Consider the following 27,127-nt stretch of genomic DNA (forward strand, 5'->3'; position numbering starts at 1 on the left):
AAGGTTGCTACATTCTCCATTCTCTGAGAACTGCTCTCCCATCAAGTGAGTGAAAGTCACTCAGTCGTGTCCAACTCTTTGCTACCCCCTGGACAATACAATCCATGTAATTCTCCAGGCCAGAATACTGGAGTGGGTAGCCATTCTCTTCTCCAGGGGAATCTTCCCAACCCAGGGGATCAAACCCAGGTCTCCTGCATTGCAGGCAGATTCTTTACCAGCTGAGCCACCAAGGAAACCCAAGAACACTGGAGTGGGTAGCCTATCACTTCTCTATCAGATCTTCCCAAGCCAAGAATTGAACTGGGGTCTCCTGTATTGCAGGCGGATTCTTTACCAGCTGAGCTACCAGGGAAGCTCTCCAATAAGGGTATCACTTTATCAATGACTCTAAGTAGTTGGTGTGCTCAATCATGCCTGACTCTCTGTGACCCCGTGGACTATAGCCCTCCAGGCTCCTCTGTCCATGGAATCTTCCAGGCAGGAATACTGGAGCAGGCTGCCATTTCCTTCTCCAGGGGATCTTCCCAACCCAGGGATTGAACCGACATCTCTTACATCTCCTGCATTGGTAGGCAGGTTCTTTACCATTAGCACCACCTGGGAAGCCCCATGGATGACTCTAGGGCCAGCTACTGGCTGTGAGCACCTGCCTTGCCTGTGACTCACAACATCATCTAACTCTCAAAACCACCCTCTAGGGATGCAACTCTTATTTCTGCTTTGAGGAAAATGCAGCACAGAAGTATGAAATGACTTAGGTAGTTACCAAGTGGTAGAGACAGAATTTGAATCTAGTTCAAATAAACAGAATAAATAGGAATTCCCTGGTGGTACAGTGTATAAAAATCTGCCTGCCAATGCCGAGGACATGGTTCAATCCCTGGTTTGGGAATATCCCACATGCAGAGGAGCAACCAAGTTCAGCACCACAACTACTGAACCTGCGTGCTCCAGTTACTATAGCCGTGAGCCTAGAGGCCATGCTCTGCAACAAGAGAAGTCACTGCAGTGAGACGCCCATGCACTGCAAAAACAGACAAAAGAGCAGCCCAGAAGCAACAAAGACCCAGCGCAGCCAATAAATAAATAAAGTAACAGTAAACAAACAAAACAGGAGCAGAAGAATCTGAGGTGCTGCAGATTCAACACAGAGGCAGAAGGCACCCTAGCATTAAGTCCTCATAGAATACCGGGTGTCATCCGCGTATAATGTGTGCCAAGCCACTTGTAGGAAGCTGGACTTATGGGTGATGACAGTTCTATTAAGCATGTTTCCATGGATGGCCACAGGCTTGAGAGTTACAGGTGGTCTAGAATGGAAAATCTGTGCCTAAGAAGTCAACCCAGAGTCAAGTCTGTCTCTGAACCACCTGCTGTTCAGTCACTAAGTCATTTCCGATTCTTTGAGACCCCATGGACTGCAGCACTCGGCTGCAGTGCTCCCCTGTCCTTCACTCTCTCCCAGAGTTTGCACAAACTCGTGTGCACTGAGTCAGTGATGCCATTCAACCTCTCATCCTCTGTCATCCCCCTCTCCTCCTTCCCTCAATCTTTCCCAGCATCAGGGTCTTTTCCAATGAGTCGGCTCTTTGCATCAGTCAATGCTTTCCCCTTTGATCACTTTCAAGATTATCAAAGAACAAGAAGCACATCCTTGAGAGAGAGAGAGAGAGACTGATGCAGATGAGAGCAAAAGAGATGTCTGGTGGCTTGAAGCTTAATAAAGCAGTGCTTCCTAAGGTCTCTTCTATGCAACCCCCACCCCGGGCCTCATAGAACCAATGCCTTAATAATCAGAAAACAGACCCAGATTCCACTGTTTCAACTTTTCAAAAGTCTTCCAAATCCAACTCGTTGTTTCTCATGCTTCCACGTTGTTATGGGAGGAGGAAGTTTTCGTCCTATTGAAATACCTATTCATTAGGTCTTACTGATTGGGACCAAAAGTGAAGGCTGCAAGCAGCAAGGCCCAGAAGAGATCCCAGAGCCCCTGGGTCCTGTCCCTCTTGGAAATACAGGAGTGGTCGCCATACAGCCACTGTGCAGGCCAACAAAGAGACTCTACCATGAAACTCAGTGGCCCCTGGGAACTAGAATATCCTGAGTGACAAAACCAGCCTGACAGTCCAAAATGGAGAGGATAAAGCCCAAACAAGATGAAAGAAGGCTGCTAAGCATTATTCATCTTTTACCAAAAGTTGATGGTTGGGTGATAATGAGAAAGGTCCTATTGCCTACTGATGAAAACATATAGGATGTCCTTGAAAAGGAAAGCAACCTTCTCAGAGCAAATCCACTGGGGCCTCCACAGGGTTCAGGGCAGAGAAAGAGCTCTGGAAGGAAATGATAGGATTTCTAGGCTGCCTCCATCATCACACTGACTGTGTGACCTTGAGCAAGGTCACCTATTGCTGTGTGACCCATTGCCTCGCCTATGGCCTGGGGCAAGGGATTCCCCTTCCCCTATAGCCCCCTGGAGGGCAGGGCTGCTGACTCAGGTTCTCAGATACGGTGGCAACAGACGATGGCCAGCTTCCTACCTGCCACTTACACTGTCTTTTTCAGAAGGAAAATGCTCTTCGAAGTTAAAAAGGATTGAGCTCTTTTTAAATTAATTTTTGTTGGAGTAGATTTGCTTTACAACGTTGTGTTCATTTCTGCAATACAGCAAAGTGAATCAGCTATACACATACCCATATCCCCTTTGGATTTCCTTTCCATTCAGAGTTCCATGTGCTATACAATGGTTCACATCGTTATCTATTTTATACATAGTATCAACAGTGTATATACATATCAATCCCAATGGCTCAGTTCACACCCCCGACCCCACCTCAGGACTGAACGTTGACACCACCTTTGAGCGTGACACCACCTGCTTCTGTGGTGTCCTAGCTTCATATTCACACCAGATACTTCTCTCTAGTTCTTTCTAGAAAGGGTCACGCTGTTCTGCATAAGTCAAACATAACTCCAGACCACGCATCAGAGCCCTGCAGGGCTCATGTTACAAGTTTCTTACGTGTGACCATTTCTTCCTCGGCCCCTGTGACATCAAGGACTCTGGCTTTGCCGTCACACACGAATTATCTTACACATTTCCCCATTAGGACAAGCAATCCTGGGGGAGAAGTTCACACCATCAAACGTGAGGTCAGTGAAAGTGAAAGTCGCTGAGTCGTGTCTGACTGTTTGCAACCCCATGGACTATACAGTCCATGGAATTCTCCAGGCCAGAAGACTGAAATGGGTCCTTTCCCTTCTCCAGGGGATCTTCCCAAGAGACTCAGCCCATATTTGCTTCCAGAATAGCTGTGGGCTCTTGGACAAACACCCTCACCTCTGGGGCTCTGCTCGCTGATGGCAAAATGAACAGGTTGAAGCACGGAATCTCTAACGCTGACTGCTGCTCCTAAAACCTGTGACCGAGGAACATCCAGTCTACTCGGACCCATTTGATGCATCTATATCCACGGCTGTGCTAGGACCTGACGGGCTACCACCCGACATCCTCACCAATATGCCTGCAATTCCTCTCTAAAGAGACACAAAGATGATGCTTGAAAATGCGGATTCCCATCAGAGAAGGCATTGATTGTTCCGACTCCCTGTGGTGGCCAAATTAATTTCTTGAGAGTTGACTTAACAGAGAATGGGTCTTCTGCTCTTTTGTGTCTGTAACTTTGAGACTTCTCCAGCTACACTTCGGAGCACTCATCTACCCAATGACACACTAATGCTCACCTCTCCAACCTGCAGAGAGAATTAAGTGTTGAAAGATAACCTTATAGTAGTCTCTTCCATGTGTATGTGTTCAGTCGCTCAGTGGTATCCAACTCTTTGCAACCCAATGGATGTAGCCTGCCAGGTTCCTTTGTCCATGGGATTTCCCAGGCATGAATACTGGAGTGGGTTGCCATTTCCTCCTCCAGGGGATCTTCTTGACCCAAGGATCAAACCTGTGTCTCCCAAGTCTCCTGCATTGCAGGTGGATTCTTTACCACTGAGCCACCACAGAAAGTTCTTAAATAGGTCACTAAATAATACCTCTTCTTTTTTTAGTTAGTTATTAGATCTTCAAGGAAGACAGAACACTGGAGGGCAAAAAGGATATCTCTGTCAGTATCTTGTTGGAGTCAGGTGTCTATCTTTCAGTCAGGTGTATATGAGAATATTCAAAGTGGCACATACTTGAGTATTTGAGCTCAAGAAGACCTTAGAGCCAGTGCAACAGAGTCAGGACAAGAAAAGGATGAGGAACTTGAGGCCAAGGGGAAGGGACCAATCTAAGGTCACAGAGAGGAGTAAGGGCAAAAACAGGATGAGGACCTGAGTGTCCAGGATCCAAGCGCAGATGGAGGTAAGCAGAAAGAGAAAGATAACCATCACTCCCACACTCTAGATCTTCAAATAGTGCCCCCACCTTCTTCAGCTTGTTAATGAAGGTAAAAGCCATCCAGTCAGAGACCAAGATATTCACCACCACAGAGGCCCATGGTACTCCTTTATGGGTAAAAATATGGGACAATAACCAACTTCCGTGGGTCTGGGAAATCCAGTGGCCCTCTGCACTTTGTCTACTCTGCTGGATTATAAATGCTCATGAAACTATTCCACTTGCACTAAGTAACCACAGGTCCTTTGACCTGTGCTAATCCCCAAATGCTTCCCAGATGTTTACTGCCAGCTTAGCTCAGACCACAAAGATGGAAAAACCAATGCACACATCACTAGATCTCTCTCATTTGGATGCCATCAGGCTTCCATAGGCAATCACCTAAAACCATCACAGGCCACTGGGATAGATGAGCTAACTAACTGGAAGATGGAAAGGTTTGAAAGCAAATCTGTACCAGACGCATAAAAGGTACTCGCAGAATGTTTGCTGAGTGAGTGAATGAATGATGCACACTAGCCTTGTATTCAGATGATCCTGAATAGGACTGTGACAATGGAACCTTCACTTCACTAAACACTTTGCTAATAGGAGACAGGAAAGCCCAAGGCAGTCACAAGAATTCCATGACATCACGTATGTAGAGCCCCTGCAATAATTCTTGGAATAGTCAGCAATGAATATACATCAGCTGCTTCCACTCCTCCAAAAAAGCACATTATTAAAAAGGAAAAAAAAGGAACTTGAAAGAGTTTTTACAATCAAAGTCAGCTGGAGCAGAAAGCAGGGCCCCAGTGGGGGTCTGCTAAATATGATGTAATGAGTTAATGGAAGGACCATGAATGAAGCCCAGATGCCCAGCCTCCTGTCCAGCTGTCTCTTAAAACAACCAAGACTTTCACATAGCCAGGCACGTGCCCAGGCAGGCTCCTCACCTGGAACGCTGGTCCTTCCTATATCGCCTACAACACATTCACTTTGGCTCCAAATTCACCTCTCCTATAAAAACTTTCCTGACTCTTCAAGTCCTTGTTAGAACTGACACCCCAGCTCCCAGTTCCCATCTGACCCAGCACATACCTGTGGGTGGGCTAGTAACACTTCCTTTACTAGGTCATTGACTAGCTAATGCATCTTGATATTCACAGTGCTGAGACTTGTGATTCAAACCTAGGAACAGACTTAGGGAGTATCTCTTGAATGAATGAATGATAAACGACTGATGCCAGGCATGGAGACTACCGAAGGCAGAATTTTCAAAAGTTTCCCTTATTCACGCTGAAAATGCCACAGAGGCTCGCAGCCACCTTCAGAGTTTATGACGCCAAAACAAAATTAATTATGTGATCACAGAATATCCTGGCACTTGTGAGCCTCTGATAACCATCTCTTAGAGGAGCAGCAAACCACTTCTCAGGGGCACTTAAAACATTGCAGTATTTCTCCCTTTGTCCTTCCACAGTCCCTCCTCCTCACCTGGACGACAGGCAGCCCAAGAATGTCCATTCCAACCTCTCCGGCCAGCTGCTCTGAGCAGCCTGGCATAGCACACGGGCCTGGACAGGAAGGAGACTCACCTTTCTTCGTCCTTAAAGATGAATTTCCGCAACTTGAGGTCCCGGAGCACCAGGCCCCCGTCGTGGCAGTGGGCCACGGCCGAGGCGATCTGGTAGAAGAGCCTGGCCGCCTCCTCCTCCCTCAGCTTCTTGCAGGTGCGGACGAAGGAATGCATGTCCCCATAGCTCCGCTCAAAGAACACATAGGCTTTGGTCTCCCCCAGGATAATTTCGGTGATTTGGTTGATGTTGCTGTGGGCAGACAGGCAAAAACAGGGGGCCAGGGACTCCTGGTAGCAGCTGATATCAAACACCTAGGGCAGGATGAACAATACCAAGAATCAGAGGTGCCTCCTATACAACCAGATCACAGAATGCGGATACCTCCCAGAGACACGGGTTGAGCTTGGACCCCCGATCACACTGGCCCTGCCTCCCAGCTGTGAAGCACTAAATAAGTCACTTGACCTCTCTGAGCCTCCAAATCCTCATGTGCAAAAGGGCAAGTGATTGACTCACAGTGTTGGATTATATGAAAAAATGAAGGTCAGAATGCTTAGCGAGATGTAACGCAATACACAAATGGTAAGTTTAATTATGTTTTTCTCTCTATCCTAATAGCCTCTGTTTATAGAAAAATTAAGGCAAAATTTGAGACATCCCAAGCTGCACAGATAACACCTTATTTACCTTCAAAGAAAAAAAGAAAGCATCCATACACCAACACTACACCGCTCTAACAACCATATACAACATATTTTTTGCTACATAATTGAATTGTATAGCAGTATACAACATAATAGCAATTAATAGATTAAATGTGTAGACTGAAGGTTATGTAATTCAGTACCTTCATCTCACAGATGTGGAAATCGAGGCTCGGATAACAAGTCAAATCAAGCCCCCAGCGGCAGAGCTAAGAAAGGACACAGTCCTTCTGATTAAGAAAGCAGCCACGCTCCTTTCTCTTCCCTCCACACACATCTAGCTCAATGAATCACTTATGCAATGATTTTCTATGAATCAAAATGAGCCTGTGAAATGCCACCTCATTGTGGGGTTATTTCGAAAGCAAATCCACCCTCAATACCTTTTGGGAACAAATCTAATAGGAATTAACACTACAGAGATTTTCTCAGGTTAAAAAAAAAAAACAAAAAACGGTTTCATTCATTTCAAGACCTCCACTAAATCAGGGATACAAATCTCTGGGTTTGGAATGTGGCTTTCCTATCTGCCCTGGGAATGTGGCTATGATGAGTCTATTCCGCGTCTGCAAGAGTGAGGGGCGGGCATGGGTGTTTCTTGCTGGGGAGCATGGACAGCGAACATTGCTCCAATAATACGCTGAATGTTAACAGTTCACCACCATTTAGCTTCTTCGGTCTCCTTTGCATTAGTTAGAACACACTCTCCTTGATCATCATTTTGTGGTGTGTGTGGGGGAATGAAAAACGCTGGCCTAGAAACCATCTAATTTGAGAATCTAATCCTGGCTTGGCCACCGATAATCTGGAGGAGGTGGATAAAGCATTCAGGATCACTCAGCCGCCCTCCTTTTCATAAACTGAAGATGCTGATTGGAAACACTGTTGACCTTTATGGGTCCGGACCCTACCTGAGAATCTGAGAAAGCTCAGGCCCCTCTTAGCTGATGATGCCCATTCTCAAAAGCACGTACAATAATAACAGATTTGTCTTAAGGGGACTTACAGGCTTTCCATAACCCAGCCAGGGACATAGGCTGCTATTTAAGAATCCCTGAGTGAAGCCTCTCTTCATTTCAAAAGACAAAACCCCCAAATCTGTGAGTCAAACGGCCCTGTAAAAACCTCGGGAGGGCTGGTGCGAATGCGGGTGAGGAAGCAAAGTAACGTTGTGAATGAACTATAATGAGGCATCTCAGGAAAGCGGCGCAGCTGCTGCCACTATAACCTAGAATTTAAGAATGAATACTTCCGTGTCCCCAGAGACCACAAATCACACCCTGATACTGTCAAATGATGACCTGCCAGCAATGACCTCAGAAGTCCATTCAATTAGGCATCTGAAATGCTTGAGTCAACTTTAACACCCAGGCTGCAGAAACCCAGGAAAGCCTCAGAAATTTCCCAGAGTAATAAAGGCTTTGCAATGACTAATGTAAACACTGCGTTATAGAAGGAGGACGCTGGCATCTGAGGCACTGGTCTGCAGGCTCTGTGGCCAGTGCTCATGGGGTCATGATTATTTATAACGTATTTCCTGCTTTGAGTTGCATTTTAAAAAAATAAAGTGATTTTTTTTTTTTTTTTTGCTCAGTACCCTTAGTCTATTATCCTGTCCCACTGTATAACCAAATCAACATTAAAAGTCAAACATATTCATGGCACCTTCAAAATGTAGCCATACCCTTTGTAGCAGAGACCAAATTCCAAGATGGTGGACACAGTATGCAAAATAAAGCAGGTACTTAGGTTTTCCCAAATGGGTAGGAACCGAACTTTTATTACAGCTGTAACAGGCATTTATGAGCTTGGATTGGTATTTAAACCATCACCTTCAAGTGCAAAATCAAGCCATAAGCCTCAGTGCCAGCCTCTTTTAAATGTTTAATTTAGATCCTTAGTTATATAATGTGACAGATCAGATAAGGCAGTGAGATTAGGCCATCATTCATAGTATTTGCAAAAAAAAAAAGTGCCCATTTTGCCAAGATAGTAATTATGTCAATCTACACAGTAACTACAAGCATTTCCATGAAAACGATAAGCTAAGGACACCCTAAGTCCCCTTCCTTCATCTGCCTAGCTTAACACAAACACAGGAAGACAATAAACAGGCATCATTATTTTGGTTAAATGATGCTCCAGTCTCTCTCTCTCCCAAAATAATGTCCTATAGAATTCTATAGGGTTCCTGTGAGTGGCATCTTTGCACTGGATATATTGTTACCAAGACTTTTTTCTTGGGTCAACACAGAGCCAGGAGACAGGAACTCTACATTCTAAGAAGTCAAAAGGAACTGGATTCAATGTGTAGATTTTACTGAGCCTGCAGTAAGCCAAGAGTCCACAGTGTATCTATGAGGGTAGTTCATAGAAGCAGCCTTATAAAAAGCACTTGGAGCTTTCAAGGATATATACAACTATACAACTACGCTTGCATAAGAAGTCACCCACATCACCTCTGGTGAAAAGGCAGGCAAACAGAGCTGCTGTGTCTTAAAGGGATGACCTCTGTCAAGCAGAACAATGATACTGCACTTAAATCCACTTGCAGCGGCACAGTAATTGGTAAGGGGCTGATTCAATCTTTGCAATAACTAAACAAGCAGATTAAGTACAGTTTCAGGCCAGAGAGCAAGTCTACGAATGACACTGTAAGGTCAGCCTAAAGTGAAATATGTCTTGAAAAAATCTGAAGGGAGAAAGAAACAGCAGGGGCCGGAGTCACCTTTGCCTTTAAACAAAGAAATAACAGGGCAAGATGTTCCTGCAGAATTTGGCGGCAGACTCCTTTTACTTAAAAGCATCTCCAGCCTTTGAAAAATATGAAAATGCTCTACTGAAGTTGAGCAAAAGGAGTGAAAACACACTGCTGGGTGATTGTGCATATTTCATATGAGAGTGGCAGCTCTGTGGAATTCATTCATTTCAGAGGATGACTACCCTATTGTACAACGTTGTAGGTCTTCTGAGAATTCAACTCAGCTCTGAATAGCCTACTGAATTTTGGTTAACTGGGAATAGCTGCTCTGAGTCTCAATAACTTGGAGAAGGTGCAAAATACCAAATGTTCAGTCCAAGCAGAGAGCAGTATTTAAAGAGTCTCTGATTTCCCTCTGAGGTCGAAACTAAACAACTGCGCAGCAGACTGGAGACCCTCCACAAACCCATTTTTCACAATGAAATACTCCAGTCCCCTGTGAAAGAAAGCAAGTTCACAAAGCAGCCTATGGGTGATGGTAAAAGCGTGATGCATTATTTGTAGCACAGGTATGCAGAGTGCCCATTTCAAAAGGGGGGGGGGGTGTCCCCACTCCTAATTACCTCCTTAACCCCTCCCCAAACAAAACCAACACTGAGCTAAGCTAAAATTAAGTGAATGAATTCTTCATCTCTGTCCCATTCCTGGGAAGCCTACTCTACCGTCTTCATTTTTTGTTGTTGTTGTTGTTGCTGCAACTATTCCCCTGCTCATCTCCTTGTCTTGGAGCCCGGTGAACGCACACAAAGACAGAGACACAAACCAGTTCAGGGTCAAAGACGAAAAGGAAACTGAAGTACCCATCTCTGTATTAACACTGTGGATCCCCAAGGCTCCAAATGCTGGCCTCTAAACCCTACAGGCGAAGGTGTGTGTTGGGGGGGTTGGGGAGTGTTTAGTGGGGGCAAGTGGGGGGGGGGGGGCGGTTCAGGCATGGAAAGCTGGAGATGAGAAGAAGAGAAAAAGACCCAAAGGATTCACAATTTCCAACACCCAGAGGTGCGCTGGTGGCTTTGATTTCCGCCCCCAACCTTCCTTTCAAGGCTCCAGGCAGAAGGAGGCTCTTTGTAAACTCCTTCCCCGCGCTGGGCCCCTGGGCTCAGCCAGAGGGGACACCTTTGTGCGTCTCTTTTAAAGGGCACCTACGGAACAAAGGTTCCACACCTGCACGCTGCCGAGAACAATGGCTGCGAAAGGAACCGAGGCATCAGCGCCTAGAAATTAGCGGGGGGATTCCCTCCTCGGTGTTGGAAGGGGAGGGGGCTGGACCCAAGGAGAAATCCCCGGACCGCGGGACTCAGCGTAACGCAGAGGGGCTCCATGAGCCGAAAGGACCACGCGTGGCCGTGGCCCCCGCTCAGTCCCGCCGCCTTCCCCGCGGCGGGCTCTCCCCAGAACGCCCCCGCCGCAGCCCGCCCCATTGTCTGCAACGCTCTAAAAACTTCGCGACTAGTCGAACGGTAACAAATAAATTCAGAACCCCATTTAACGAGCCCACGGATAATTAATCCGGCGAATCGCCCTCACCCGGAACGCAGGGCTCGGCAACCTCCCGCCCCCTCCCAAAGGCATCTTTTCAAAAGACAAAACAGCCAAAAGCAAACCCCGGGCTCTTTACCTTGCACACCAGCTCCTCTCCACTGTGCAGATGCACGGCCCGAAAAACGTGGTCTCCCTCCAGGGGTTCCAACAATAAGTATTTCCCAATGCAAGAAACGCAATGCGACAAGTTCGGAGTCTCAGGCGGGCTCGGGGAGCCGAGGTTCGGGCTGAAACTCTGGCTGGGTTCGGCGGACCTTATAGACGACAACTCCTCGAAATCCTGGGTTTTGTTCCGCGATCTCCCATATCTTGCTATTGTGATGGGGGTAGACCTGTGTATGTTCATGAGTGTGGGGATCGCACTCGACAAACAAAAAAAAACCGCTGGAGAGATGAGTCGCGGGCGAGTGCGGCTGCAGGCGCCTCGGAGCCACGGATGTTAAAAGCGATCGAGAGGGGAGGGACGGGAAGGGGGCTACGTGGAGAAAGAGTTAGAAGCCCCCCCCAAACGGGCGCCGCCGGGCACCTCGTCTGCTCCGAGCCCGACTCCCGGGGGGTCCTCGGTCGGCAGCAACTCGGGTCCTTTTGTTACTCCCAAAGCCGCCAGCGATTTGCAGGATCTTCGCACTTTTAGTTTCTCTCTCTCGCTCGCTCCTTTTCCAACGTGGATATGGACTTGTAACCGGATTGCTAAGGTGGGGAGCTGCAGCACTGGGGCTCCCGAAGCAGTCCCCACGCAGGCTCCCGAAGCAGACCGGGCGGAGGAGCCTCGCTGTAGTTTGTGCAGTCTTCGGGAAGCGCACACGGCCGCCGCTCGGTCTCGGCGCGTTAGAAACCAAACAAAAAGAAAACGGAAACAAGCCCGGGTACCGGCTCGCGCCGCACCGCAGACTGAATCCGCGCTGCACCCCCTTTTTTGGTGGAAAGGGTGGGGGGCGTGGAAGGCGGGGGGGGGGGGGGGGTTTGCCGGAGAGGGTCCGGAGAGGGTAATTACCTACGTTTTAACTGTAGATGGCGTCTGAGGCTTTTCCAAGATCGCTAGAGCTCTCCAAAATTTAAACAAACAGACAAAAAGAAAAAAAAAAAAATAGCAAGGGAGCATTTAACTTAGAGCGGTCAGCGCTGCCAACAAAAGATTGCAAAAGCCGGGCACGGAGTTGCGGGCCGGGCGCAGGTACCGCGACAAAGCCCAGGGCTTGGCCCGCCGGGCGGAGGTCAGCACCGGCTCATGCCGTCGCCGCTCCCTCGCGCTCTGGATCGGCCTCCGGAGAAAGCGAGAAGTGCGCGCAGGGAGGACGAGGGTAGATCAATGGTCTCCGGTGTCCCCGGCACGAGCTTCCGGGGGTCCTCCCGGCGCAGGAAAGGGATGCACCCCCAGCCCAGTCAACCCACGCCGTCTCCTCTCTCGCTCTTTTCACTGGATCTCGCCTTGGAATAATTTGCCACCGCTCCGTCACCCCCTACCCTCAACCCAAACTGCCTGGCGGGGTTGTTTTGGAGAAAATTGACGCTTCTCTTCTTCTTTGATTTTTGTTCTTCCCCCAACCCGGAGGTAAGAGAAATGTGTATTGGAAATGGAAGGGGACGGCCGACGATGCCCGAGGCCAATCCCCGAGCTCAGCACGCCCGCATCTCTCGGCGAGGCGGTATTAATAGTTACTTACGTGGCCGGGGATCTCTGCGCGAGCGGGGCTGTATGTGTGCGCGCGCGCGCCTCGCTCGCGCTCGGTCTCCCCATTCAATGTCACCGATACATTTCCACTGAGCCTCCGCCCCCCTCCCCCCCCACCACCACCCGGCGGCCCCGGCGACTGGCTGAGCGCAGCGTCGGCCCCGCCCCGCCCCCGCCCGGGGCCCCCCCTTATTGAGCCGGAGGCCCATCAATCAGCCTCGCCGCTGCCAGTCCTCGGGCGGCTCCCCGCGCCCGCAGGCGGCTCTCACTGCCATTGCAGCTCCCGGCTCCGGGCGCGGACGGTCTCCTCTCCCCCTGCCCCCCCAGGATGGCCCAGGCCGGGTGAGGTAAACAAAGTGCTTTATCCAGCCGGGGCCCGGAGCCGAGGAGGTAGCGCAGCCGACCAGGGAGGGACGGTCCCGGCGCCGCCACCGGCTGATTGCGCGCCCTGCTGCAGGCGGCGGGGCGACTCGTGCCCCGCCGCCAAGTCCCCAAGAAGCTCCATCAGTGACGAGTGGACTTCCTAACTCGTTCGTATTCCCGGGAGCTTCTCCCCAGCAAGCCGGGCATCCTCTGAGCGTACGGACACTGCTGCTCACATAGCTCTTCTTGGAAAATGTGCTTGCCATCCGGGGTGCTGCACCGAGTTACAAAAATCAGTTTCATTATCTTTTTCCAGCACTCTCCTCCCCATATAAAAAGAAACAGAATGCTTGCTTTTAGTTGGTGTACCCCTCCACTCCCCACCTCCCAACAAGGCTTTTAGTATTTTTCTGCCTGCCGAATATTCCAGCTCAAAGACATCCTTTTACTCAGACCGCAGGTAATCACTAATTCTTCCTCTCCCAAGACGTGCCCAGAGGCCTTTGGCCCAGGGAAGCAATGCTTGCGCACAGCTTCTGCGAAGCTTGGGGCCCCTTCAGTCCGAGTCCCTTTCTCCTGTTCTCTTTGTGCTCCCTCCCCCAACACACACGTGGACCACCGAGGCACTGGGCACTGGGAATCAGGTGAGGGCTTCGGGTTCAGTCCACTTATTCCCAATTTCCGCAAGAGGTGCCAGTCCTCTGATTTAGGCTAGAACTTGGACAGAGGCCTGGACTTCCAGGCCTTAACCTAATGTATCCTGTTAAACCAAGCAATCTGATTGGGGACCAAAAAACAAACAAACAAACCCAAGGGGCTGAGAAAGGGGAGTTTAGAATACTCTTAGAGCCCTCTGAACTTTTATATCCATGTATGTATATTTTCAGGCTTCCCAGTGGGTACTAGTGGTAAAGAACCTGCCTGCCATTGCAGGTTAGACTTAAGAGGCTCGGGTTCCATCCCTGGGCTGGGAAGATCCCCTGGAGGAGGACATGGCAACCCACTCCAGTATTCTTGCCTGGAGAATCCCATGGACAGAGAAGTCTGGTGGGCTGCAATCCATAGGGTCGCACAGAGTTGGACACAACTGAACGTGCACATTCATATTTTCTAGTCTGGGAGGAAAAGCAGACTATATCATGTATTGCCCATGGTAGGACACTTTTTAAAATAATGTCCAGTCTTAGTTGTGGCACCATGTGGGATCTTAGTCCTCCCCACCCACCCAACGAGGGATCAATTCCCCCACCCATCCCCTGCTTTGGAAGGTGGATTCTTAACCACTGGACCACCAGGGAAGTCCTTGGAAGGACACTTTTGAGTCAAAAAAAGAGAGCTCTGTACGATTATGCCCACTGGGGCATATTTGCAACTTATGATTATGCACAAACTCCAGAAATAAGGCATTCCTGGGAGGCTGGCAGAAGAGAATACAGACTGTATGACAGTCCACCACAGCGCCACTGGGTTTGAAAAAAGGGTCAAGAAAGTGCTCCCCTGTCTCCTGACTCCCTCTTGCCAAATGACTCCTGGCAGACCTTCCTAGCAGTCAGTCCCTGACCCTAGGCCGACTCCAGGCCATCACCAAGAGTGGTGAGCAGGATCCATTCATGAATCTCCGCCCATCGAAACTCTTCTGCTGCTGCTCATCTTGGGAGCAGACTCTGTTCCTCCGCTGAGGGGTCGGAAGCAAAGGCACCAGCCTCCCTAGTCAGTGGCCACCAACAGTGCTTTATAACTAGGAGTTTAGGAGACCCTGTTCCAGCCCTGTCTGGGCCTCTGATTTCAATGAAAATTGAGTCAAGACATTTTTTTCCCTCCTCCCTGACTACCCCTTTTTTCAGCTGTAAAATGAGAAGCCTAACACCCGTCCAGCTCAGCTCACGTGATTGCTTTAGAATTACATTTTTCAATTCCAGGAAATCTATGGTGGTTTACTATAAGCCCAGCCTAGGATGGGTGTTAAGCATCCAAATATAAGTAAGATTTGGTCTCTGCCACCCAGGAGCTTGGAGTCCAGCTTCAGAGAAACACTTGGAAATACATCATTTCATTGTATAACAGTGTGGCAATTAGATATCAAGGCATCCACTTTTCCTGGGCTTCAGGGAGTTTTCCAGAAAAAGTGATCTTTTTCACCTTGAATTTATCCAAAGCAAATATTTAATTGAAACCTGCTATGTACCAGATACTGAGTTTCGAGATACAATGATTTTAAAGAATTTATTTCCTATCCTCATGGATCTTTTCTATGAGTCATACAATAAGATAAATAAGAGATTGTCGCTGGCATTTCTGGCGGAGAGAAAGAATGTACAGAAGCAAAGGAGTGGGATGTTCTGAAATTTCTAGTAACTCTCCATGGCTCTGGTCCTGGCAGTTTAGGAGCAGCAGCCAGGCATGTGGCAGACAAAGTGAACTGGGATTAGAATGAGAAGGGACAGACAGACCAGCCAAAACAGAAGACATGTGGAGTGAAAGCTGCCATTAAATGGGGAAGTGACTTGGTTGATTGGGGTTCTAGAAAGATCATACTGGAGGTCATATGAAATAAATATCAGTGGGCTTCCAAGGAAAGAGAAAGCCCTGTCACCTGGAGAGACTGAGAAAATGGTCAACAAACTGGTACATAACAGATGCTGTGAGCTTCCCTGGTAGCTCAGCTGATAAAGAATTCGCCTGCTATTCAGCAGACCCTTGCTGGATTCCTGGGTCTGGAAGATGAATTAGAGAGGGGAGAGGCCACCCACTCCAGTGTTCTTGCCTGGAGAATCCCATGGACAGAGGAGCCTAGCAAGCTACAGTCCATGGGGTCACAGAGAGTCAGACATACTGACTGACAAGCACAGCACAGCAACGAACGCTGCGCATGATTGATGGTACATTCATGACTTCTGATGAAATTATATGGTGGCCAAGTCCTGCCCATTCTTAAAGGCCAAATTCATGATCTTCGGAAACTACTGTAGTGCAGGATAAATTACATAATTTATACCTAGTGCCTTAAACCTTTTTATTCGAATTCACAGTAATTCTTCTTAGGTTGGAAAAAAAAAAAAAAAACATGTAATAGGAAGATCTTTGTGGGAATCTTCATTCATTCACTTTTTAGCTATGTGACCTTAGATGAATTTGAAATACTTTAATTATAAAATGGGCTTCCCCGGTGGCTCAGTGGTAAAGAATCCACCTGCTGTTCAGGAGATGGAAATTTGATCCCTGGGTGGGGAAGATCTCTTAGAGAAGGAAATGGCAACCCACTCCAGTATTCTTGTCCATGGGAAATCCCATGGACAGAGAAACCTGGCAGGCTACCGTCCTTGGGGTTGCAAAGAGTCACATCTTAGCGACTGAACAGCAGCACATAAAGCAACTAGCATAATGTCTTGCATATAATATAAATATTACTATTGTCATTATTTGAATATGTCCACAGAAAGCAATTCAACATGCAAGGATAATGATAATAATAATAGACAAAATGCCTAAAATATCAATAAAATGTATAGGAGTTGTTAAAATAACAGTTGTAGGTATGGTTAAATACAAATTATGTAGCTGTGATAAAAGATGATATGGCAATTAAACTAGGGATTATATTATTACAGAGGAATAGTAACCAGTCCCTGGGCTTCCCATGTGGCTCAGTAGTAAAGAATCTGCCTGCCAACGCAGGAGATACAGGTTCAATCCCTGGGTCGGGAAGATCCCCTAGAGGAGTAAATGGCAACCCACTCCAGTATTCTTCTTGCCTGGCAGGCTACAGTCCAAGGGGTTGCAAAGAGCTGGACATGACTGAGCACAGCACACATTAACCAGCCCACTCTGTAGAACAGTCAGGTCCAGCTACCATAGGTTGCTAATCCGCTGTGCATGTTTTCCAGAATGTCCTCTCTCTTGAAATGCATGTAACTGCTCCTTAATTCACTTCATCTCTCATTAGTTCATTCATCTAGTAAATGTACAGTAGGTACCTGCTAAGTGTGAAACCCTAAGCTAAGTGATGTGTTTGTTGATCAGATAACACTCTTGAGACTACTGTGTCATTTGAAGGCTTATGTATACCATGGATAATGATAGTCCTCTTTCTTAACTCTCACATCAAGCCATACCTAGGCTCAAAAATCTGTGACAAGCTTCCAGGACAAATTGTAGACATGGCTACCATATGCAGATGTGCACAAATGCAGAGCATTCCATTCCCCTCTGAGGTCTTTGTGAGTGTCACCCTTGGAGTTGTGCAAAACACGATCTTCTTGGCCATACCTGGAAACCTGGGCATAGATAGAGGGAGTTGGAATTTAAGAAATTCCCAGCAGCTTCGTCTCCCACTCCTCTCGGTTACGTGCCCACCAGCCACTTGCACCACTCTGTGGACTCTGCCTCTATGTCTATGACTTGACTCAGGTGTCTGTGAGGACCTGGTTGATGACTAGGACCTCTGTATTTCCCTGAAGTTACTCCTTTCCAAGGTGCTCCTTCTAGCTTGTTCATATCGTGTTCCCTACTTCTCTTATCTGGGTTTATGGCTGCCTCAGGCTTTACAAATGGTATGTTCAAAATCAAGGTGGCGTGGATGTGGTTGGCCAAGAATGAGGAGGTTTGTGGTGTAAAGACATGAATTGCAATCTAGATATTCCTGATGACAGTATATGCAGTTCACCTAGCATCAGAGTCAGTACCAGTCACCAGGAAGGTAAGTGCCCCTAATTACTCCTCCAAGTTAACTCTAGAAAGAGATTCCATCATTCCTTTGTGCAAGGAGGAAGCGAGAGATCCAGGGGAGAGGGTACATAGCTTCACTGCTGCAGTCCTCAGAGATGCATTCGGCCAAGTTCACTGTGACCCTGGGGTTTGGATACAGTCATGATGGAGAGATGCCTTTCCAGTGGTATGAAGCCTGTGGCTTGCTTCCAAGCTTCATGTCATAAATTGCCCCATTACTTTGAGAATCTTCTCTTTTACTAACTTTAATAATAATTATACTTCAATTATGCCTTCTGAGCACTAGCCCAGCCACTTTCTTTCTCTCTGCTTCTTATATAATCCATCAAAATAGATATTATTACCCCCACTTTTCAGATGAAGGAACCACGACCAGGACCCAGAAAAACTCATTAACTTTTCCCATGGTGGCCCATTACTCAATGGCTGTGCTGCTGACGTGTGTGTGTGTGTGCACGCGTGCGTGTGTGAGGGAAGAAGGGGGTAGGGGAATGAAAAAGGTTCATGTACATCACGTTGCCTGTCATCAGGCTATTTTAGATGTCCAAACCTTTGGCTTCAATGGCTCACTTGTGATCCTTCCATAATAGTGATTCTTTTCTCAATTTGTCCTAAACAGTTTGTCTTTGAAAAATGGTTGTTTATGTGCAAGGTGATTCCTAGCAGTACCTATTAAAAAGTGACTTTGTATTTGTTTGTTTTACCATGGCAAGGTAAGGGGTCTGTTTTTCTCTTTGGATAAATGGTCTACTAGCAGAAGTCCAGTGTATAAATACAACAGAAATTGGCATGTTGGAACAATTTTTTTTCCTCCATGCCCTGGTTTTGTTGTTTTTCTTCCCGTCCAAGGAAATAGTTGTTGAGTGCTTACAAGTGAAATGAATATAGGAGAATGTTGTTACTGTTATTGCTTTTAAATTAAATTAGAGGAGGATGGGAAACCTAGTATATGGGAATTTTCTGAATATTGCAAATTGTCTGCCATCCTGTTATATATTGTGGAGCAGCTAATAAAACAAAGTGAAAACCGGTAAAATAATCCAGCTAGTCCAGCAAGTGCTGCAAATTTACATTTATCTACAGAGCTAGGTTACTGTAAAAATAGATTCAGTCTGAAGGGTGTTCTGGTAAGTCAGTATGTGTTTCCATACCTGGCACACAGACAAATGTCGAGGGAGACGATTTCCCACCCTCTGCCCTGCGCACCTCCCCCCCCCACCGCACCCTGCTCTGTTTCTGAATTTTAGGCCTTTGAATGACACTTCAATCCTCTACCATTCGTGGAGTGGAGGTAACTGATACCCTCCTTACAAAGGGAATAGGCTGAACTGAATGATCATTTACATCCCTCTTCAGCTTTTAAAAGCCCACCTTCAGTTTGGGAAAAACAGGCTGGTCACCAGCAGACCAGGGTCTGAACAAGGACACATTGAGCTTTTATCCATTTGGGCCCCAACTTGGCCAATTAGTCACATGACCTTGGACAGCCCTGATTGCTCAGATTAAGGTCTGTTAAGAATTAATATGTGCCATAGCCTCACCAATTTGCAAAGCATTCTTAGGTATTTTGTGCCATTTAATCCTCACGATCGTTCCATAAAGGAGGTTTTATTACAAACCTCAGAGGAAGAAACTGAGTCTCAAGGAAATTAGCTCATGAGCACAAACCCAGTACTGTTTATTTGTCTGTGTCCGGTCTTGTCAGGTCTTTTAGTTGTGGCACACAAGATCTTCGTTGCAGGATTGTTCACTGTGGTGCAGAGTCTCTAGTTGTGGCACGTGTGCTCAGAAGTTGAGGCAGGCAGGCTTAGTTGCTCCACAGCATGTGGGATCTTAGTTCCCAGACCAGGGATCGAACCCATGTTCTCTGCATTGCAAGCCAGGTGTTCTTCACCACTGGTCCATCAAAGAAATTCCAGAAATCCAGGACTTCTGATATTTTACTACAGCTCTCCTTTCTGCTGCCACCTTCTCCTCTGCCTTGTCCTTGCGTCCTTTCCTTTCCTCTCGCCTATGTTTCCTTCTGGGTCCAAATATTGTTTTAAGTTTCAAACAATTTGAGGGTCCTTACCTAGAATTTTGTTTGATGGTTTCATTGAATAGTTGCAAACCAGGTAAGTGCATTTAAAGGCAGTATCTATATGATAGTGGTTTCCACCTTGTGAGCCTTGGATCCGCAGGTGGGCTTGGAGCAGAGCTCGTGCAGTGTGGAAACTCAGTGCTATGTGGACAATCTGTTCAGTGAGCTATAGATAGAATGAATGATATGTCCCATTCATATCTGTGTAATTCACATTCAAATATATAAGAGTGCTTTGAGTGTTAAAACTGTGAACAAATAACATTTCATAGTGTATTTCCCATATATCTAATTTGTATCCCTTGGGAGAACATGAAATTTTATATCATTTACATTTTGTCCCAGGACTCAGAAAGATTGAGACTTGTTCTTCACTGGATAGGTAACTCCTAGCCATGAACCCAACACTTTAGAAAATGGGTTCATCTGTACGTGTTGACCTGAGGGATGGTGTATGATCCTAGGTGGGGTGTAAACTGGAGGAGGGTTGAAGAAATGCAGTCCCTTGTTCTAAATATGGGGTAAGCATCAAGTCTCAGGCTTCATTATCTTCGTTTGCATAATAAAAGAATCTGCTAGCAAATATGATTTTAGGGTATTTTGCTACAGGGAAGTAAGCTGCTTTCTAAACCTCACAGTTGTTCAGTGACCACAGCCCTTGGCCCATGACAGACTCTGGAACTGCATCTAGAAAAGAATGATATACAAAAGTCAACCAGTCATCATCCAAGAGATCAGGAAAGTGTATATAGTGCATTTTTTCTGAAGTTCAGTAGTTCTGTGACCTTTAGTCAATCCTGGAATATCCCTAAACCTCACTTTCTGCTTCCTTAAAATGGCACCATCATAGTACAAACCTTGTAGGGTGTGGTGAGAACTGTGAACAGGTGAATGAAGCTCTGTGTAGGGCCTGAAGGTAGTGTTAGCCCTCCGTATCCACAGGTTCCACATGCATGGATTCAGTCACCTGTGGATCAAAAATAATTGAGAAAAAAAATACAGAAAGTTCCAATATGCAAAATTTGAATTTGCCTGCATCATCAACTATTTCCATAGCATTTGCATAGTATTAGGTATTTAAAGTAATCTAAAGATGATTTAAAGTATATGGGAAGATGTTCATAGGTTATATGCAAATTAAAAAAACTATATATATATATATATAGAGAGAGTATCTGTGGATTTTGGTATCTGAGGTGCAGTTGGGGAGGTGTCTTGGAACCAATCCCCTATGGATATAGAGGACAACTGGGAGACAAGGTCACTGTCAGACAGTGGGGGAATGTGATTGCTGAGCTAAATGCTAGGACTTCATGCCACTGACCAGATGTTGCCCTAGCCTTAAGATAAAAGATCCTCATTAGCCAGAAATCACATGGTGTAATAGGAAGAGCGCTAGATCAGGAGATGAGTTAGTTATGTTCTCTTCTTTTATATACTTGTATTAGTTAACCATTGCTGCGTAACAAATTGCCCCCCAAAGTTGCCAAGGTCACTCCTTTGGGTATTGATAGGATTCAAGTCCTTGAATGCTGTTGGGCTGAGGGTCTCATTTCCTCCCTGGAGGTTGACTGGAAACCACCCTCCAACCTGAATCACATGAGTTTCTCTAAAGGGCACCTGACAGCATGGCATCTTGCTTGATTAGAACAAACACCGGAGAAGACCCAGAGAAAGGACAAGCCAGACAAATGCCCAAGTGTTTTGTAGCCTAATCCTGGAAGTGACATCATCTTGCCATAGTCTGCTTGTTAAGAGCAAGTTGCCAAGGCCATCCCACAGAACAAGAGAGGATTCCACCAGGTGTGAGGACCAGGAATTATTAGGAGCCTTTTTAGAAGCTGTCTGCCTTTCTGTTCTCTAGGGTAGGATGCCAGATTCTTGGGGTAAAGATGATTCTGTTTAGCAGGAAGGAGTGGAAGCTAGCAGCTGCTGGCCTACACTGAGAAAATATGTACAACTTTTGGTATTCTTCAAGAATTCTTCCCTCTGGCATAGTGGCTCCAGGGCTGGACAATGACAATCTCAGCTTCTCTGCCCACTGCCATCTTGATCTACCTTGAGATGCCCAGGCATTCCCCTAGAATCTAGGGATGGCCAGAGAATGCTTCCATCTAGAGACTTGGAGGCCCTGGAGATATAGCCCCATGTTTTAATTTCTCTCCATAACCACAGTTACTTTGCTAAAGCCTTTGACTGTGTTGATTAAAACAAACAGTGGAAATTCTTAAAGAGATGGGAATACCACACTACCTGACCTGCCTCCTGAGAAATCTGCATGCAGGTCAAGAAGCAACAGTTAGAACTGGACATGGAACAACAGACTGGTTCCAAAGCTGGAAAGGAGTACATCAAAGCTGTATATTGTCACCCTGCTTATTTAACTTATATGCAGAGTACATCATGAGAAATGCTTGGCTGGATGAAGCACAAGCTGGAATCAAGATTGCCAGTAGAATTATCAATAACCTTAGGTATGCAGATGACACCACCGTTATGGCAGAGAGTGAAGAAGAACTAAAGAGCCTCTTGATGAAAGTGGAAAAGGAGAGTGGAAAAAATTGGCTTAAAACTCAACATTCAGAAAACTAAGATTATGGCATCCAGTCCTGTCACTTCATGGCAAATAGATGGGGAAACAATGGAAACAGTGAGAGATTTTATTTTCTTGGGCTCCAAAATCACTACAGATGGTAACTGCAGCCATGAAATTAAAAGACACTTCCTCCTTGGAAGAAAAGCTATGATCAACCTTGACAGCATATTAAAAAGCAGAGATATTACTTTGCCAACAAAGGTCCATCCAGTCAAAGCTATGGTTTTTCCATTAGTCATGTACAGATGTGAGAGTTAGGCTATAAAGAAAGGTAAGCCTCGAAGAATTGATGCTTTTGAACTATGGTGTTGGAGAAGACACTTGAGAGTCCCTTGGACTGCAAGGAGATCCAACCAGTCCATCCTAAAGGAAATCAGTCCTGAATATTCATTGGAAGGACTGATGCTGAAGCTGAAACTCCAATACTTTGGCCACCTGATGCAAAGAACTGACGATGACAGAGGATGAGATGGTTGGATGACATCACCAACTCGATGGACACGGGTTTGAGTAAGCTCTGTGAGTTGGTGATGGACAGGGAGGCCTGGCGTGCTGCAGTCCATGGGGTTGCAAAGAGTCAGACAGGACTGAGTGACTGAACTGAACTGAACTATAACCACAGTGCTAGGACAGTGATGGGTGCACGGTGGGTGTTACCACTGTTTTCTGGATCAGTCTTTTAGAAGCCTGGTGTAATGGAACTTTGGAGTCAGGCAGGGAGACGTGAGACTGTCCCACATCTGCCTGGACTTCTGTGCCCACCCTTGACCCTCAGTCTGTGTTTGAATGGAAGAGGCTACATCTTGTCATCCAGTCTTCAAATGCTTCTTGGATATTTCTAAATGATTCCTTTTTAAGTCCACATTTCACAACTAGAATTATCCCATTGTGTTCTACAAAATCTCCTTAATTGAATGTTCTCTTTGTCAACCCAATAAACTGCTAGTTTTGCAATAAGATTCCCCTGGCACCTTTCCTGGAAGGCTCAGTGTGAGAAAGTCACTCACATAACTAGAAATGTAGTAAAAAAAAAAAAAATTGCCTGTCAGTTAGCTAAGTTCTGTTGATGGATCACTTTCCATGTTTCTAGCACCATACTAGGTCCGGAGCAGAGCATAGTTGATCATATGGAACTCATAGTATAATGACAGATGTCTCTCATATACAGCCTTCTTTCCTCATCTGAGGTTGCTTTGCTTTTCCTAGCTCATGTTTACTTGGGCCATAAATCACCAAGATTGCATTACACACACGAAGTGACCTCAGTGAGGGGTAAATGTACCAAACTAAACATAGACACAGGGTCTTGTAGAGGGGACTTCCCTGGTAGCTCGGACAGTAAAGAATCTGCCTGCAATGCAGGAGACCGGGGTTCAATCCTTGGGTTGGGAAGATTCCCCTGGAGAAGGGAATGGCAACCCACTCCAGTATTCTTGCCCGGAGAATTCCATGGACAGAGGAACCGGGGGGTCTCCAGTCCACGGGGTCGCAAAGAGTTGGACACGACTGGGTTACTAATACTACTAGGGCTACAGAGTCTTGACACTCCTCCCAATAGGAGGTGGGTTCCAGTGCCCTGCCGATGAATATAGTTTGGATCAATAAAGAATTGTGGACATGATGCAGACTCAGTTTTAGGTTTTGTCTTTGAGAAGACTGGAAGCTTCTTTTCTTAGTCTCTTGGAGGTCTGAGCTGCCATACAATAAATCCAATCAACTATCCTCCTGGAGAAAACCCACAGAAAGGCTTGCACGATGACATGGAAATGGCTCAGTGTAGCCAAACCTTAACAAACCTCCAGACAGGAGAGTGAAAGCCATCTTGATCCCTCCAGACCAGACCAGTAGCCAACAGAATACCACTGAATGAACACAGTTATGCCAGCTGCCCAAATTACTGCCACACAAAATCATAATGTAATAATGTGGCGGTTGTTTTCCACCATTAAGTATCAGGTCAATTTTTTGCTCACTAATATAATAGAAAGCTGGAATGAGGTAGTATAGTCATCTTTCTGGGTCAGCTAGGCAGCTCCTCTAGGAAGTCTTTCCCAGAGGAGTAAAATAATTCCTACTGTCAGATGATATGTAATAAACACACGTTGAATGACTCCCAACCCTCCTTCTTCTGATCCATCTGGCTAAGGGAATATCCTCTTTCCTGATGAGCTTGGAAACATGGGATGATGATTGTACAATGAATTCAGATTAATCTGCCATAATTATATGAGGTGAGCATGACCTTTCTCGATGGATCCGAAGCTCTCCAAGATGAAGGGCCACACCTTCTCCTTTCTCCTCTGTTCTGTTCTTGTCACAGCGCTGGATGCCTGATGAGAAAATGCAATTCCATTCAGAAAACAATGGATTAGGATGGTTCCTTTCCTTTAATTCTAAGATCAGCACTTTACAGCAAACTACTTCCCATGAAGATGAGCCCAGGTATTGCCATGGATGTGAGGAAGGCACCACCCCTTCTTGAGGACTCTCCCAGAAATTCCTCTCTTGCTTTTCAAAAACCACCAGAGCTTGTGGGCTTCCCATGTGGCACAGTGGTAAAGAGTCCACCTGCCAATGGAGGAGACTCGGGAAACATTGGTTCAATCCATGGGTCGGGAAGATTCCCTGGAAGAGGAAATGGCAACCCACTCCAGTATTCTAGTCTGGACAATCCCATAGACAGAGGCATCCATGGGGGTCTCAAAGAGTTGGACAGGACTGAGTGAGCACACACACACCAGTGCTTGTAGTAAAATTATAACAAATATTTCTTCATAGTTATCAACTGAGCTTTATTTCCAGCAATCCTGTGTGATACATTCTATTCTCCAGTAATTACGACTCAGGCTTTTGACTATCTGGAATCCCTTTCTCATCTCCATAAATCTTGGCAAAATTCATCTTGGGCACCAGCTTTTTCAGGAATTCTCAGATTGAGCTGACTCTCCACTGTGCAAAGCTCTATCTTAGCTGAGCTATATTTCATTAAAATAATCCCTGCATATTCCTATTTTCAACTGGTTAGTTCATTGAAATAATGGATTGTATCTGACTCTTTTGCTGCTGTTTCTAATTACATTTTTTAATTGAAGTATAGTTGATTTACAATATTGTGTTAGTTTCAAATGTACAGCAAAGTGATTCAGTTTTTTATTTATAGTCTTTTCTGATTCTTTCTACTTATAGGTTATTACAAAATATTGAATATTGTTCTTTGTGCTATACAATGGGTCCCTGTTGGTTATCTATTTTAGCACCTAGAAGGCTCCAACAGTGCTTGCACATTATAAATGGCTGAGGTAGTCTTTGCCTACTGTTTTCCAGTTTATCAAAAAGGTTTGTCAAAGGTTCTTTATTATCCCTGTGTAACTATGTCTCAGAAAGAAAAGCGATTTTCAGACTCACAGACTTAGAGAATTGCTAGGGGGAACGTTGGGGGGAAGGGATGGTTAGGGAATTTGGCATGGATATGTACACACTGCCGTATTTAAAATGGATAACCAACAAAGACCTACTGTGTAGCATATGGACCTCGGCTAAATGTTATGTGGCAGCCTGGATGGCAGGGGCCTCTGGGGGAGAATGGATAATGTATATGTATGGCCGAGTCCCTTCTCTGTTCACTGGAAACTATCATAACATTGTTAATCGGTTCTACCCGGATGTCTCAGCCTGTAAAGAATCTACCAGCAATGCAGGACACACACAGGAGATGTGGGCTCGATCTCTGGGTCAGGCAGATCCCATAGAGGAAGAAATGGCAACCCAGTATTCTTGCCTGAAAAATCCTATGGACAGAGAAGCCTGACAGGCTACATAGTCCGTAAGGGTTGCACTGAGTGACTAAGCAAAAGCAAAAAAAATTTTAAAAATAAAAAACTTTAAAAAAAGAAAGTGACTTTCTTAAGATCACCTAACCACAAAATGAAAAATTTAAAAAAAGAAAGTGACTTTCTTAAGATCACCTAACCACACCACAACCCTTCCCACCCCCCCGCCACACGTAGAGGTTTGCTAAGATTCCTCCCCAGATCCTGAGACTGTGACTTCTCCCTGATGGTAGGGAAAGGCTCCAGTCTAAACCTCCCCGTGGATGCACATCCTTTGTTTTCTGCGTCTGGGAAATGCCCCAGGATTCCCTGCTGTGTTACCCCAGGAGACTGTTGCTCAATCCCAGCAGCTGCTCTGAAGGAAGAGAAAAAGCAGACATGCTGAATGTATCATACACACAACGCAATATGGAATTGAAGATCACTAATGAGTGGGAACGCTTTGATGGTACAGTCTCCTTCCAGTGAGGTCTAGTTCTTCATTTCCAGTGGGTGTTTCAGGAAGTCCTCTTGTAAAAAAAAAAAAAGAAGAAGAAGAAAACATATATATTACTAATGCCGTGGCTATATGAAACAATATTTGGCCAAGATGGCTAAGATATGATTCATTCTTTGTTCATCGAGTTGCTAAGTATTATTCAGAGAGTGGAGTCACCATATGGTAGAACTGAGTTTCTTTGGGAGGCTGGGTGAAATATGGTGTTGGCTATAGAATGTGGAAATGTGCGTGTCTCTGGTGGTTAGAGTCTGGATCAAGCTGTAGACGGCTAATTCCATTAACTTCACTACACACGACAATTGGAAAAGGCATAGCTCAGCACAGGTCACTCTATGAGGCTGGATTCTCTCTGAAACTGATGAAGAGTGGGCAAGCCACATAGCTAGACCCAGATGCG

At 46.1% G+C, this 27,127-nt stretch overlaps 1 protein-coding gene across 1 annotated transcript in view; it reads right to left on the bottom strand.

Moving 5' to 3' along the window:
* TRIB2 (tribbles pseudokinase 2) overlaps positions 1-12,689 on the bottom strand; it is a 29,182-nt gene extending 16,493 nt beyond the window's left edge. The window contains exons 1-3 of the mRNA XM_070451527.1: positions 12,630-12,689; positions 11,042-12,011; positions 5,977-6,269 (exon numbers count right to left, since the gene is read on the bottom strand). Coding sequence (XP_070307628.1) covers positions 5,977-6,269; positions 11,042-11,311 — 563 coding nt within the window. The 5' untranslated portion in view covers positions 11,312-12,011; positions 12,630-12,689. The remainder of the gene's footprint in view (positions 1-5,976; positions 6,270-11,041; positions 12,012-12,629) is intronic.
* Positions 12,690-27,127: the final 14,438 nt, after the last annotated feature.

This window comes from Odocoileus virginianus, chromosome 2, assembly GCF_023699985.2.
Source record: "Odocoileus virginianus isolate 20LAN1187 ecotype Illinois chromosome 2, Ovbor_1.2, whole genome shotgun sequence".
Lineage (NCBI taxonomy): Eukaryota > Metazoa > Chordata > Mammalia > Artiodactyla > Cervidae > Odocoileus > Odocoileus virginianus.